This window comes from Panthera pardus, unplaced genomic scaffold (genome assembly GCF_024362965.1).
Source record: "Panthera pardus isolate Hobbes unplaced genomic scaffold, ASM2436296v1 HiC_scaffold_2, whole genome shotgun sequence".
In the NCBI taxonomy this organism is placed as follows: Eukaryota; Metazoa; Chordata; class Mammalia; order Carnivora; family Felidae; genus Panthera; species Panthera pardus.
In genome coordinates, this window is record NW_026526765.1 from 109960199 (window position 1) to 109975492 (window position 15294).

At 38.0% G+C, this 15294-nt stretch overlaps 1 protein-coding gene across 1 annotated transcript in view; it reads right to left on the reverse strand.

Moving 5' to 3' along the window:
- Positions 1-4841: 4841 nt before the first annotated feature.
- NDUFAF2 (NADH:ubiquinone oxidoreductase complex assembly factor 2) overlaps positions 4842-15294 on the reverse strand; it is a 175174-nt gene continuing 164721 nt past the window's right edge. The window contains exon 4 of the mRNA XM_019414312.2: positions 4842-5156. Coding sequence (XP_019269857.1) covers positions 4908-5156 — 249 coding nt within the window. The 3' untranslated portion in view covers positions 4842-4907. The remainder of the gene's footprint in view (positions 5157-15294) is intronic.

Genomic DNA, 15294 nt, shown 5'->3' on the forward strand with positions numbered 1-15294 from the left:
TATACGTTAGGTTGTCAGTTCCAACGTGGTGCCAGTGTAATGAACATATTGCCACTCCAGTGTTTCGTTATATTACTCAGGTGATCTAGGATATCTAGTGACCTTTTTATTGCCACTGAAGTTTTAATAGTTAGAATTACCATTGAAATTCAAACTGAAAAAAAATGCTTCTGTAGATCTACTGGCCCTCCTGGATCTACAGAGCCCATAAGTCTTCCTTATGGTCGGTCACATTTTAGAGTAAAAGTACTGCAGCAAAAGATCTGTTCACCATAATTCTCAGTTACCTACTAAAGCTGTGTTTTCATTGGTTCTCATTACAATTTAAAGATATTTATTTAACTGAAATCTTTTTTTTCTATAATTTCTTTTAAAGTCTTAACACATGCCAATTTTGTATTTGTTTGGCATATGCCATTTGTTTCCTCAGGTTTAGCTTTTCCCAACATTTATGGGACCTTTTTTTATATGTGAGATCAAGGTTTCATAATATATATGTCTATATGTTTGTGTGTATGTGGAGGATTTGAGGGGATGTAAAATAGAGTATTTTGAGGGTTCAGATTCTTCAGAACAATCAATCTTCTCTCACTGCAACAAATAGTACTATTGATGAAAGAATCCCATTTACTATTAGCCATAATACTTCCTTTAAAAGTTGTCTATTATGTTGTTTCCTAAGCTTTGAGAGCTAATCTAATCAGTTACCTTTTTATGGCTGGTTTTGGGAAAAACACAGCCTGCCTGTAGACAGATACTTTACCAAAAACAAAAGTTGGTGTGTCAGATTTTGATCCTTGGTATGCATGTGATGAATTTCAGTGTGGTATTACTAGATCAGATACACTTTTTTGGTACAGTGTTTTTTACTTCTTTTTCTTGGAATTCTAGTAAAGCAAATGAAGTAAGCTTACCAAGGTGTGAGCCGGAAAACTAATGTTGAGATACATTATTATTAATAAGTCCTGACCCATTCCTTCTTTCCTTACACATAATGTAAAGGAAAGGGGCCAGGGCCACTTAACACCTCATCTCATATCCTGTTACTGATTCCTATTAAGGAATGATTGTCTTTATATTGCAGTTGGTTATAGTATCACTCTGATTTACTTACTTCATATCTGGAATATATGTGGAATATACATATATATATATATATATATATATATATATATATATACACACACACACACACTCACACAAGTATATGTATTTCTCAAACATTAAAACATTCCATTTTCAAATACCACCAGTTTGGGAAATATAAAATAAAATTTAGGATTATTCCTACACGATTTCTTGGAAGCTTTTAACTTAATTTGACTATCATAGACTTCTCACTGCTGTTTCTTTCCCCAGAGAACATAAACACTTTGAGAAAGCCTTTTCTAAATAAATTCAGGTTACATTTTACTTTATTTTATTTTTGGTTTTTGTTTTGCTTTGTTTGGTGATATCAGGTTACAATTTATTTGTTTTTAAAAAATTTTCAAGGTTTATTTTAGAGAGAGTACGGGAAGGGCAGAGTGAGAGAGAGAATCTTAAGTAGGCCCTATACTCAGCGTGGATCTTAATGCAGGGCTCTATCCCTTGACCCTAGGATCATGACCTGAGCCGAAATCAAACACTCAACTGAGTTGAGCCACCCAGGTGCCCCAAGATCAGATTACATTTTAAATAGTGTGGTTAATGAGGTAGCATTAAAAAAATAAGGTATTGGCTCAAGGCTGATTCAATTAAGAAATAAATGATAGCCAGATATCAGTAAAAGTAGGAATGGAAAAGAATAGCAGATAATGGGAAAGTTTTTTTCCTCCATTTTTATTGATTTTCAACTTCACATATCCAAGGCATAGTTGATAGGCTAGATTTATATGATTAACCCCAATATTCAACACATTTTCTATACTTTAACAGTCAAAAATCTGCTGTTTGCATGTGTAGCACATGCATGGGAAATCAAGGATTTACCTCTGAGAAAGCACTTGAAGTATATCTGACACTTAACTTGGAACATTTTTACTTTTGGAATTAAAAAAACTTTGCATAGGGTTGAAGTTGGTCTTGAAGCAGTAAGGACATGTTTATTAAAACAAAACTTGTGAGTGTCCAAAATATAACAATTTAAAATACAAAATGTGGCAGACAAACTAATATTTTATTTAATACTTTAATTCTGCTTTGCTTGTGTCTGGCATAAAAGCCAAATATAGAAAAGATTGCATAGAAAGGTAATTTGAATTAGGCCAAGGTTTTTAGGTTCAGTTTTTATGTAGGACATACAGCTCTGTTCCCTTGCCATCTAACAGTGCCACCAGATATCCAAAAAATGTTAGTCTTGAGGAAGAGTCTGGATGGATTGCTAGAACTGTCATTTCCACTTCTTGAAATCACTTTATTTATTTATTTTAATGTTTATTTATTTTTGAGAGACAGAGCATGAACGGGGGAGCGTCAGAGAGAGGGAGACACAGAATCTGAAGCAGGCTCCAGGCTCTGAGCTGTCGTCACAGAGCGCGACACGGGGCTCGAACTCACGGACCGTGAGATCATGACCTGAGCTGAAGTTGGACGCTTAACCGACTAAGCCACCCATGCACACCTTGAAATCACTTTAAAAGTGCATGCTCCAGGGGCACCTGGCTGACTCAGTGGAGCATGTGACTCTTGATCTCAGGGTTGTAAGTTCAAGCCCAACATTGGCTGTAGAGATTAAAAATAAAATCTTAAAAAAAAAAGTGTGCTCTACCAAAAATGGTGGGCCAGTGTCATACTCAGGTATTTTCCCACAAGGACTTCTGGTTAAGATTTTCTTTTGCTGCTTATGTGAAACAAGTATTTTATTTATTTATTTTATGCCTCCCCTAGTTTTTTGTATTTTTTTTAAGTTTTTGTTTAAATTCCAGTTAGTTATGTTAACATACAGTGTGATATTAGTTTCAGGCGTACAATATAGTGATTCAGCACTTCCATACATCACCCAGTGCTTATCATAGCAACTGTCCTCCTTAATCCCCATCACCTATTTATTTCACCTGTCCTCCCACCCATCTCCCCTCTGGTAACCATCAGTTTGTTTTCTGTCGTTAGTAAAACAAGTTTTTTAAAATGAAAACATAAAAATTAAAGTTAATGTAAATTCTGTCATAACATTAAGATATTTACAAACTATAAGGCAAACATTTATAAAAAGATACGTATGGAATACATTTAATAAGCTAATAGGAATTTGGCAGTAGACGTATTCTAGCATGTTAGAAAATTTGCAGTTTTTCTTGTAACCCAGGACTCAAGAACATCTTAATTATAATCAATTGTACCTCTTCATAATCAATTTTACCTCTTTATACTGCATGGTGGCTAGTTCCTTTTTTGCCTCTATGGTAAAATGTAACATTACTTTGTAATGATCTAGAGACAATGGTTAACCTCATATTAAGAGGGTTGCTGGAATGTTAGTATTATCACCAAGTAGCTTTTGTGTTATTTAATAACTATGTCATAATTACATTTGATTATTTGTTTTAATATTACATTTTATAAAGTATTTTTCTGATATTTATTTCTTAAGCAATTAAATTTTTTTACCTTCTATTAAATAAAAATATTAACCTATGTGTTTTTAGGAATTCACTGTTAAAATACTTAACCAAGGATATCCTTTTAGAGCATTGAAATTTGGATCACTTATTCAGTACATATTTATTGAGCATCTATTATAATGCCACACACAGAGAAGAACTCTGTGTTAGCAACAAAAACTTGTTTGTGCACTTCAGAAAACTTGACCCTTCAAAGATATTTTTGTATAATAAAAGGTATATATGAGCCTACATGGCTCAGTCTGTTAAGCATCTGACCCTTGGTTGTGGCTCAGGTCATGATCTCCTGGTTCACGGGATTGAGCCCCAGGGGCTCTGTGCTAACAGGGTGGAGCCTGCTTGGGATTTTCTCTCTCTCCTCTCTGTCCATCTCCCACTCATTTTCTTTCTCTCTCTTTCTCAAAACAAATAAACATTAGAAAAATACTTTTGTATGATAATGAGTGTCTTAACATCACCTGTCTACATTTTTCTTCAATATACGAGCCACTAGAGTCCCTACTGTCACTGGAATTGCTCAGAACCCTATGTTTCATTTTCTTAAGATAATTTTTAATCTCCCTAGAACTCCAGTTGTACCATTTCTCTGTTTAAGACTTTTGTGATAGATTGGCTACTTGTATTGGTCCTAATTCCTCGCTTCAAACGCCAACCTTAATCCTGCCATAAGCTAGTTTTAGTCTCATCCACTCATCATGGCCTTTTTTTTTTTCATATCCATTTCTCAACTAAATTTTCTTGGCCTTCACATAATCCAAGATCATGTTTTTGATTAATTTAGAATCTTACAAGCAGTCTTCTCACTTTTTTTTTTTTTAATTGGGTAATTTAGGAGAGCTCACTAACTACCCTTATTTCTATCATGATATATACATTAGGGCTCCTAAATGATCATAAGGATCCAAAATGTACTGAGCATTTAAAGTGACAGGATCCTTCTCAAAGGAGCAATCTTAACAGGATCCTTCTCAAGGGAGCAATCTTAACAGACAAATTAATAAACAGAATGATGACTAAAGCAAATGAAGTAGTTCAGTCTAAAAGAAGTCAGGTTTAGGGTCACCTGGCTGGCTCAGTCAGTAGTGTGCAAAAAGAGCTCCACGTTGGGTGGAGAGAGAACTTAAAAATCTTAAAAGAAAAAAAGGTTTCTATAGTTCATAACCTCACATTTCTTATGCATACTAAAAATGAATTCTAAGCTTACTGGGATAGAGAACTATTGTACAGTCAGAAAATAACAAAGTAATCTTTACTTCTTTTATTGTTAAAAAAGTTACATACAAATGAAGTATTACCACAGTGCATTCATTGATTGGGGTTCTTGCCGCCTTGTGGCATCCAGGATCCTGGTTGAAAGGTTTTACCAGTGCTGGTGGGAGCCACTGAGGGTTCTTCCTTTCCAAAGTATGGAGCAGAGGCGTGGCCTTTGATCTGAGTCTGAACTGGTGGAGCCAAAAGTTCTTCGTTCTCTTTGCTAAGGAGTTTTTCCTCTTCATAAAGGTCTTGGCTTTTCCTTTTAACGACTTCTCTATTTTTTTCATTCTTTAGGATTTCCTGCATATATATATTAATGAAAGAACTTACTAAATTTCCAATTAGAAGAATTAGGTTTTATGAAACTAAATAAAAACTAATAGGTTTTATGAAAATAAAAAAGCCAATAAAAATGTATATATATGATACTTGCTTTTACATTTAAATAATATATAGATAGGCACAGGGCAAGTTGAAAAAAAAAAAACTATCTGATAATATACCAGTGTTCTTTGAATTAAACAGCTCTGCCATCATATACCATAATAAGGTGTGAAGGACCATAAAATAAAAATATTTACTACCCAAGAAGTGAAACTACTTAACATGAAATACTACACAAGAGCATAAGTCACTCTCTCAAAGATCTTAAGCTTAGCAGCTATATTCTGGCTCACAACTGATAAGTGATTGCACTTTCTGCTGGAGATGAAGTGAAGGTGACGATGGCCTCAGAAAGATGCTCCTACCAATCTATTTTTCTGTGGGAATTAAAGCATGGATGCTACTGCCACCCCCTAAAACGCCAGACCCAAGTCCCATCTGTGTCCCTTTCTGTTCTGGGATGGTGTGGCAGTGAGGAGGAGGAGGAGGATGGAATTGGAGTTTAGCATGCCCCAGACACCAGTGGCAGAGAGGCACTCTCAGAAAGTCTTCCTCTGGGAATGCAAGCTGGTGCAGCCACTCTGGAAAACAGTATGGATGTCCCTCAAAAAACTAAAAATAGAACTACCCTATGATCCAGCAATTGCACTACTAGGCATTTATCCATGGGATGCAGGTGTGCTGTTATGAAGGGACACATGCACCCCCATGTTTGTAGCAGCACTATCAACAATAGCCAAAGTATGGAAAGAGCCCAAATGTCCATCGATGGATGAATGGATAAAGAAGATGTGGTAGATGTATATCTATCTATCTATCTATCTATCTATCTATCTATCTATCTATCTATCCATCCATCCATCCAACCATACACACACAATGGAGTATTACTCGGCAATCCAAAAGAATGAAATCTTGCCATTTGCAACTACACGGATGGAACTGGAGAGTAATATGCTAAGTGAAATTAGTCAAAGAAAGACAAAAATCATATGACTTCACTCCTATGAGGACTTTAAGAGACAAAACATGAACATAAGGGAAGGGAAACAAAAATAATATAAAAAACAGGGAGGGGGACAAAACAGAAGAGACCCATAAATATGGAGAACAAACTGGGGGTTATGGGAGGGGTTGTTGGAGAGGGGATGGGCTAAATGGGTAAGGGGCACTAAGGAATCTACTGAAATCATTGTTGCACTATATGCTAACTAATTTGGATGTACATTTAAAAAAAAAAAAAAAAAATGCTTCCTCAAATCAGTGCAAGCTATTTGTACAATGCAGTTCAGTCCCTAAGAGTTGCTATTCTACCTCGAAAGATCTATACCCCCAAATTACTGTATTTCATTGAATACAATCGAAACACTGAATTTTAGATTTAAGAAGCATCACTGTTACATATCCCACTAAAAAGGGCAAACTCTACATATCCTCATTTCAGAGTTGTTAAAATTTGAAAAGATGTGCGTCTTAAAAACAGATGAAATATAGTCATTACATCTTTTATCTTTACTGATTCCTTCTTCCTCTTCTAACTTAATTCCTTTGAAATGGGTAATATTTTTAAATGTTCTTTTTGCTTATCTGTATTTAAAAAAATTTTCCTTAACATATATGTTATGTATGAAAAAAAACTGAATGATCATGAAACTAATATTTGACAACACTGACAAAAACAAACTGGTGCAGCTACTCTGGAAAACAGAATGGAGGTTCCTCAAAAAGTTAAAAATAGAAGTATCCTATGATACAACAATTGCGCTACTAGGTATTTACCCTAAGGATACAATAATACAGATTCAAAGGGGTACATGCACCATGATGTTTGTGGCAGCATCCAGTGATGAATGGATAAAGAGTATGTGAGATGTACACACACACACACACACACACACACACACACACACACTAAAAATTTTTTAATGTTTCTTTTTGAGAGAGAGCATGAGCAGTGTAGGGACAGAGACAGACACACAAAATCCAAAGCAGGCTTCAGGCTCTGAGCTGTCAGCGCAGAGCCTGCCATGAGTTTCGGACACACAAACTGCAGAATCATGACCCGAGCCAAAGTTGGATGCTTAACCACTAAGCCACCCAGGTGCCCCAAGAGTAGTCAGATTTTTAAGCATCCTGTTGAATTCTCAGGTGAAGTGATGATGCATCACAAAGAAAATTTCTCCCTTGGGGTGCCTGGGTGGCTCAGTAGGCTAAGCATCCGACTTAGGCTCAGGTCATGATCTTGGGGTTTGTGAGTTCGAGCCCCGCATCGGGCTCTGTGCTGGCAGCTCAAAGCCTGGAGCCTGCTTGAGATTCTGTCTCCCTCTTTGCCCCTCCCCCCCCCACACTCGGTCTCTCTCTCTCTCTTAAAAATAAACATTAAAAAAATAAAAAAAATAAAAAAAAAAAAGGAAATCTCTCAATATGATACTGGAGATACTGGAAGTAGACAAAAATACTTTTCCACATCTCCATACACTTTAGTACCTTCTGTGACCTACTGTGTCTTCATGGAAGTTCTTGGAGCAGAATGAAAGCTACAGGACAGGGTTGAACTTACACTATTAACCAACCACAGGTAGCAAAACGCTACTGAGAAGTTCCTATGCAGCTTGTTTGGTTTTGGTTTAAGAGGATCAGTCACATGGCCTGAAGCTGCCCATGCCTGCTTTATTTACCTCAGCTCTACTGCTGCAGTCTTCCAGCTGGCATAAGCCTCTAGCTTCTGCATAAAGGAAAACTGAGGGCAGAGAGCTGTTCTTTCTTTTGCTCTGTTTTCACATTTCTCTTCATTCACCATTACTCTACCAAATCAGTTTGGTAACTGCCAAAAACAGCCATCTAGGCAAACAAAAAGCCAATATGAATACATTAATTATTTTAACATATGAAGATAGATTAAAAATTTCAGAGTTGAAAAACATGGAGATTATAATTTCTCCTAGAAAAGAATTTACTTCTTTTTTCTTTTTTTAAAAACTAATTGTTACCAGACCCCTCCTAACGGCTTCCAGGAAAATTAAACAGAACATAAATCATGTATGAAAGGAAACCTAGTTTTGTAAATATTTGTAATAGATAAAATGAAAGTACTTAGGTAGAAAAAATAGGAATTTGTGCACTTAAAGATAAACATCATTTTTAATAAAGCCTATTTGACAGTAGAAATTACCATAAAATAAGAATTCCTCCTTATATTTCCTTTGAACACCTTACGTCTCAATATGTTCATCAATAAAAACAGTATGTTTGTTTCAATGTGTAGAGATAAACCTAGAGCAAACAGGTCTTCCTTCAGATAAATGTTTATATGTTTAAAAAAATCCTTTTATTTGCTGCTTTTTAAAAAAATTATTATTTTTAACATTTATTTATTATTGAGAGTCAGAGAGAGACCGGGCATGAGCATGGGAGTGACAGAGAGAGGGGGAGACACAGAATCCAGAGCAGGCTCCAGGCTCTGAGCTGTCAGCACAGAGCGTGACATGGGGCTCAAACTCACAAACCGTGAGATCAAGACCTGAGCCAGGTGCTTAACCAGGCACCCCTATTCGCTGCTTTTTTCCCCTGACAGTATTTTTCAACATAAAAAAAGATAGTTGTTTCACTTGCATTGTACCACAATTTACTTAATGAGCAAACCTACTGTTGTTTCCAATATTGCACACTTTCATTTAAAAAAATAGCACCCTGATGACCATCCACACATTCTTGGTCCCTGAAACACAGTTGCAATGCCAAAATACCTCTTACTAGCTGGCACACCAAGAAGGTCACTTAACTTTTTTCAATCTCAGTTTATCTGAAAATGGGAATGAAGTGACTGTGTATATATAAATATTTACATGTCAACTACTCATCTGTATACTGTTCACATTGATAGGCTTTCTGAAAGTTTGTGGTTAAGACCATGGGCTCTACTGGGTGTTGTATGTAAGTGATGAATCACTGAATTCTGCTCCTGAATCCAATACTGTACTGTATGTTAACTAACTACAATTTAAATAAAAACATGAAGAAAAAAAAGACCATGGGCTCTGAAGCAAAACTACCTGCATATAAATGCCAGTTTGGCCATGTACTAGCTATGTGACCCCATCAATGTTGCTTAACCTCTCTGTGTTTCAGTTTCCTCATGTGTAAAATGAAGACAACAATGCTGTCTTCTTCAATGGGCTGTTCTAAGGACTGCGCAAGAATGGACTGCTGAGCAATGATAAGACAACGGAAGAGGGTACAGGTGACTTTTTAAACAGTGCACTTTATTTTTTTTTTAAATCACTTTATTTATTTATTTATTTATTTATTTATTTATTTATTTATTTATTTCTAATATATGAAATTTATTGTCAAATTGGTTTCCATACAACACCCAGTGCTCATCCCAAAAATGCCCTCTTCAATACCCATCACCCACCCTCCCCTCCCTCCCACCCCCCATCAACCCTCAGTTTGTCCTCAGTTTTTAAGAGTCTCTTATGCTTTGGCTCGCTCCCACTCTAGCCTCTTTTTTTTTTTTTTTCCTTCCCCTCCCCCATGGGATTCTGTTAAGTTTCTCAGGATCCACATAAGAGTGAAAACATATGGTATCTGCCTTTCTCTGTATGGCTTATTTCACTTAGCATCACACTCTCCAGTTCCATCCACGTTGCTACAAAGGGCCATATTTCATTCTTTCTCATTGCCACATAGTACTCCGTTGTGTATATAAACCACAATTTCTTTATCCATTCATCAGTTGATGGACATTTAGGCTCTTTCCACAATTTGGCTATTGTTGAGAGTGATGCTATAAACACTGGGGTACAAGTGCCCCTATGCATCAGTACTCTTGTATCCCTTGGGTAAATTCCTAGCAGTGCTATTGCTGGGTCATAGGGTAGGTCTATTTTTAATTTTCTGAGGAACCTCCACACTGCTTTCCAGAGTGGCTGCACCAATTTGCATTCCCACCAACAGTGCAAGAGGATTCCCGTTTCTCCACATCCTCGCCAGCATCTATAGTCTCCTGATTTGTTCATTTTGGCCACTCTGACTGGCGTGAAGTGATATCTGAGTGTGGTTTTGATTTGTATTTCCCCGATGAGGAGCGACGTTGAGCATCTTTTCATGTGCCTGTTGGCCATCCGGATGTCTTCTTTAGAGAAGTGCCTATTCATGTTTTCTGCCCATTTCTTCACTGGGTTATTTGTTTTTCGGGTGTGAAGTTTGGTGAGCTCTTTATAGATTTTGGATACTAGCCCTTTATCCGATATGTCATTTGCAAATATCTTTTCCCATCCCATTGGTTGCATTTTAGTTTTGTTGATTGTTTCCTTTGCTGTGCAGAAGCTTTTTATCTTCATGAAGTCCCAATAGTTCATTTTTGCTTTTAATTCCCTTGCCTTTGGGGATGTGTCACGTAAGAAATTGCTAGGGCTGATGTAAGAGAGGTCTTTTCCTGCTTTCTCCTCTAGGGTTTTGATGGTTTCCTGTCTCACATTCAGGTCCTTTATCCATTTTGAGTTTATTTTTGTGAATGGTGTGAGAAAGTGGTCTAGTTTCAACTTTCTGCATGTTGCTGTCCAGTTCTCCCAGCACCATTTGTTAAAGAGACTGTCTTTTTTCCATTGGATATTCTTTCCTGCTTTGTCAAAGATTAGTTGGCCATACATTTGTGGGTCTAGTTCTGGGGTTTCTATTCTATTCCATTGGTCTATGTGTCTGTTTTTGTGCCAATACCATGCTGTCTTGATTACAGCTTTGTAGTAGAGGCTAAAGTCTGGGATTGTGATGCCTCCTGCTTTGGTCTTCTTCTTCAAAATTACTTTGGCTATTCGGGGCCTTTTGTGGTTCCATATGAATTTTAGGATTGCTTGTTCTAGCTTTGAGAAGAATGCTGGTGCAATTTTGATTGGGATTGCATTGAATGTGTAGATAGCTTTGGGTAGTATTGACATTTTAACAATATTTATTCTTCCAACCCATGAGCACGGAATGTTTTTCCATTTCTTTATATCTTCTTCAATTACCTTCATAAGCTTTCTATAGTTTTCAGCACACAGATCTTTTACATGTTTGGTTAGATTTATTGCTAGGTATTTTATGCTTCTTGGTGCAATTGTGAATGGGATCAGTTTCTTTATTTGCCTTTCTGTTGCTTCATTAGTAGTGTATAAGAATGCAACTGATTTCTGTACATTGATTTTGTATCCTGCAACTTTGCTGCATTCATGTATCAGTTCTAGCAGACTTTTGGTGGAGTCTATTGGATTTTCCATGTATAATATCATGTCATCTGCAAAAAGTGAAAGCCTGACTTCATCTTTGCCAATTTTGATGCCTTTGATTTCCTTTTGCTGTCTGATTGCTGATGCTAGCATTTCCAACACTATGTTAAACAACAGCAGTGAGAGTGGACATCCCTGTCGTGTTCCTGATCTCAGGGGGAAAGCTCTCAGTTTTTCCCCATTGAGGATGATATTAGCTGTGGGCTTTTCATAAATAGCTTTTATGATGTTTAAGTATGTTCCTTTTATCCCGACTTTCTCGAGGGTTTTTATCAACAAAGGATGCTGAATTTTGTCAAATGCTTTTTCTGCATCGATTGACAGGATCATATGGTTCTTATCTTTTCTTTTATTAATGTGATGTATCACGTTGATTGATTTGCGAATGTTGAACCAGCCCTGCATCCCAGGAATGAATCCCACTTGATCATGGTGAATAATTCTTTTTATAAGCTGTTGAATTCGATTTGCTAGTATCTTATTGAGAACTTTTGCATCCATATTCATCAGGGATATTGGCCTGTAGTTCTGTTTTTTTACTGGGTCTCTGTCTGGTTTAGGAATCAAAGTTATACTGGCTTCATAGAATGAGTCTGGAAGTTTTCCTTCCCTTTCTATTTTTTGGAATAGCTTGAGAAGGATAGGTATTATCTCTGCTTTAAATGTCTGGTAGAATTCCCCAGGGAAGCCATCCGGTCCTGGACTCTTATTTGTTGGGAGATTTTTGATAACTGATTCAATTTCTTCGCTGGTTATAGGTCTGTTCAAGCTTTCTATTTCCTCCAGTTTGAGTTTTGGAAGCGTGTGGGTGTTTAGGAATTTGTCCATTTCTTCCAGGTTGTCCAGTTTGTTGGCAGATAATTTTTCATAGTATTCCCTGATAATTGCTTGTATTTCTGAGGGATTGGTTGTAATAATTCCATTTTCATTCATGATTTTATCTATTTGGGTCATCTCCCTTTTCTTTTTGAGAAGCCTCGCTAGAGGTTTATCAATTTTGTTTATTTTTTCAAAAAACCAATTCTTGGTTTCATTGATCTGCTCTACAGTTTTTTTAGATTCTATATTGTTTATTTCTGCTCTGATCTTTATTATTTCTCTTCTTCTGCTGGGTTTGGGGTGTCTTTGCTGTTCTGCTTCTATTTCCTTTAGGTGTGCTGTTAGATTTTGTGTTTGGGATTTTTCTTGTTTCTTGAGATAGGCCTGGATTGCAATGTATTTTCCTCTCAGGACTGCCTTCGCTGCATCCCAAAGCGTTTGGATTGTTGTATTTTCATTTTTGTTTGTTTCCATATATTTTTAAATTTCTTCTCTAATTGCCTGGTTGACACATTCATTCTTTAGTAGGGTGTTCTTTAACCTCCATGCTTTTGGAGGTTTTCCAGACTTTTTCCTGTGGTTGATTTCAAGCTTCATAGCATTGTGGTCCAAAAGTATGCATGGTATGATCTCAATTCTTGTATACTTTTGAAGGGTTGTTTTGTGACCCAGTATGTGATCTATCTTGGAGAATGTTCCATGTGCACTCAAGAAGAAAGTATATTCTGTTGCTTTGGGATGCAGAGTTCTAAATATATCTGTCAAGTCCATCTGATCCAATGTATCATTCAGGGCCCTGTTTCTTTATTGACCATGTGTCTAGATGATCTATCCATTGTTGTAAGTGGGGTATTAAAGTCCCCTGCAATGTCCACATTCTTGTCAATAAGGTTGCTTATGTTTGTAATTGTTTTATATATTTGGGGGCTCCTGTATTCGGCGCATAGATATTTATAATTGTTAGTTCTTCTTGATGGATAGACCCTGTAATTATTATATAATGCCCTTCTTCATCTCTTGTTACAGCCTTTAATTTAAAGTCTAGTTTGTCTGATATAAGTATGGCTACTCCAGCTTTCTTTTGACTTCCAGTAGCATGATAAATAGTTCTCCATCCCCTCACTTTCAATCTGAAGGTCTAAAATGAGTCTCTTGTAGACAGCAAATAGATGGGTCTTGTTTTTTTATCCATTCTGATACCCTATGTGTTTTGGTGGCCCATTTAGTCCATTTATGTTCAGTGTTATTATAGAAAGATATGGGTTTAGAGTCATTGTGATGTCCATAGGTTTCATGCTTGTAGTGGTGTCTCTGGTACTTTGTGTCACAGGATCCCCCTTAGGATCTCTTGTAGGGCTGGTTAGTGGTGATGAATTCCTTCAGTTTTTGTTTGTTTGGGAAGACCTTTATCTCTCCTTCTATTCTAAACGACAAACTTGCTGGACAAAGGATTCTTGGCTGCATATTTTTCTGTTCATCACATTGAAGATTTCCTGCCATTCCTTTCTGGCCTGCCAAGTTTCAGTAGAGAGATCGGTCACGAGTCTCATAGGTCTCCCTTTATATGTTAGAGCACATTTATCCCTAGCTGCTTTCAGAATTTTCTCTTTATCCTTGTATTTTGCCAGTTTCACTATGATATGTCGTGCAGAAGGTCGATTCAAGTTACGTCTGAAGGGAGTTCTCTGTGCCTCTTGGATTTCAATGCCTTTTTCCTTCCCCAGATCCGGGAAGTTCTCAGCTATGATTTCTTCAAGTACACCTTCAGCACCTTTCCCTCTCTCTTCCTCCTCTGGAATACCAATTATGCATAGATTATTTCTCTTTAGTGCATCACTTAATTCTCTATTTTTCCCCTCATACTCCTGGATTTTTTTATCTCTCTTTTTCTCAGCTTCTTCTTTTTCCATAATTTTATCTTCTACTTCACCTATTCTCTCCTCTGCCTCTTTAATCCGAGCTGTGGTCGTCTCCATTTTATTTTGCAGCTCATTAATAGCATTTTTTAGCTCCTCTTGGCTGTTCCTTAGTCCCTAGATCTCAGTAGCAATAGATTCTCTGCTGTCCTTTATACTGTTTTCAAGCCCAGCGATTAATTTTATGACTATTATTCTAAATTCATTTTCTGTTATATTGTTTAAATCGTTTTTGATCATTAGCTGTTGTTATTTCCTGGACGTTTTTTTGAGGGGAATTCTTTCGTTTCGTCATTTTGGATAGTCCCTGGAGTGGTGCGGCACTGCGGGGCACTTTCCCTGTGCTGACTTGAATAACTTGTGGTGGTGGGCGGGGCTGCAGTCAGACCTGATATCTGCCCCCAGCCCACCGCTGGGGCCATGGTCAGACTGGTGTGTGCCTTCTCTTTCCCTCTCCTAGGGGCGGGATTCACTGTGGGGTGGTGTGGCCCGTCTGGGCTACTTGCACACTGGCATACTTGTGGTGCTGGGGATCTGGCGTATTAGCTGGGGTGGATTGGCAAGGTGCACGGGGGCGGGAGGGGCAGGCTCAGCTCGCTCTTCCTTGGGATATCCGCTTCGGGAGGGGCCCTGCAGCACCGGGAGAGAGTCAGACCCGCCGGAGGTATGGATCCGCAGAAGCACAGCGTTGGGTGTTTGCGAGGTGCAAGCAAGTTCCCTGGCAGGAACTGGTTCCCTTTAGGATTTTGGCTGGGGGATGGGTGAGGGAGATGGCGCTGGCGAGCGCCTTTGTTCCCCACCAAACTGAGCTCTGTCTTCCCAGTGCTCAGCAACTTTCCCTCCCGTTGTCCTTCAGCCCTCCCGCTCTCCGAGCAGAGCTGTTATCTTATAATCTCCAGATGTTAAGTCCTGTTTGCTGTCCGAACACACTCCGTCCGGCCTCTCCTCTTTTGCAAGCCAGACTCGTGGCTCTGCTTGGCTGGGGGGCTGCCCCTCCGACCCGGCTCCCTCCCGCCAGTCCGTGTAGCGTGCACCACCCTATCCTCTTCT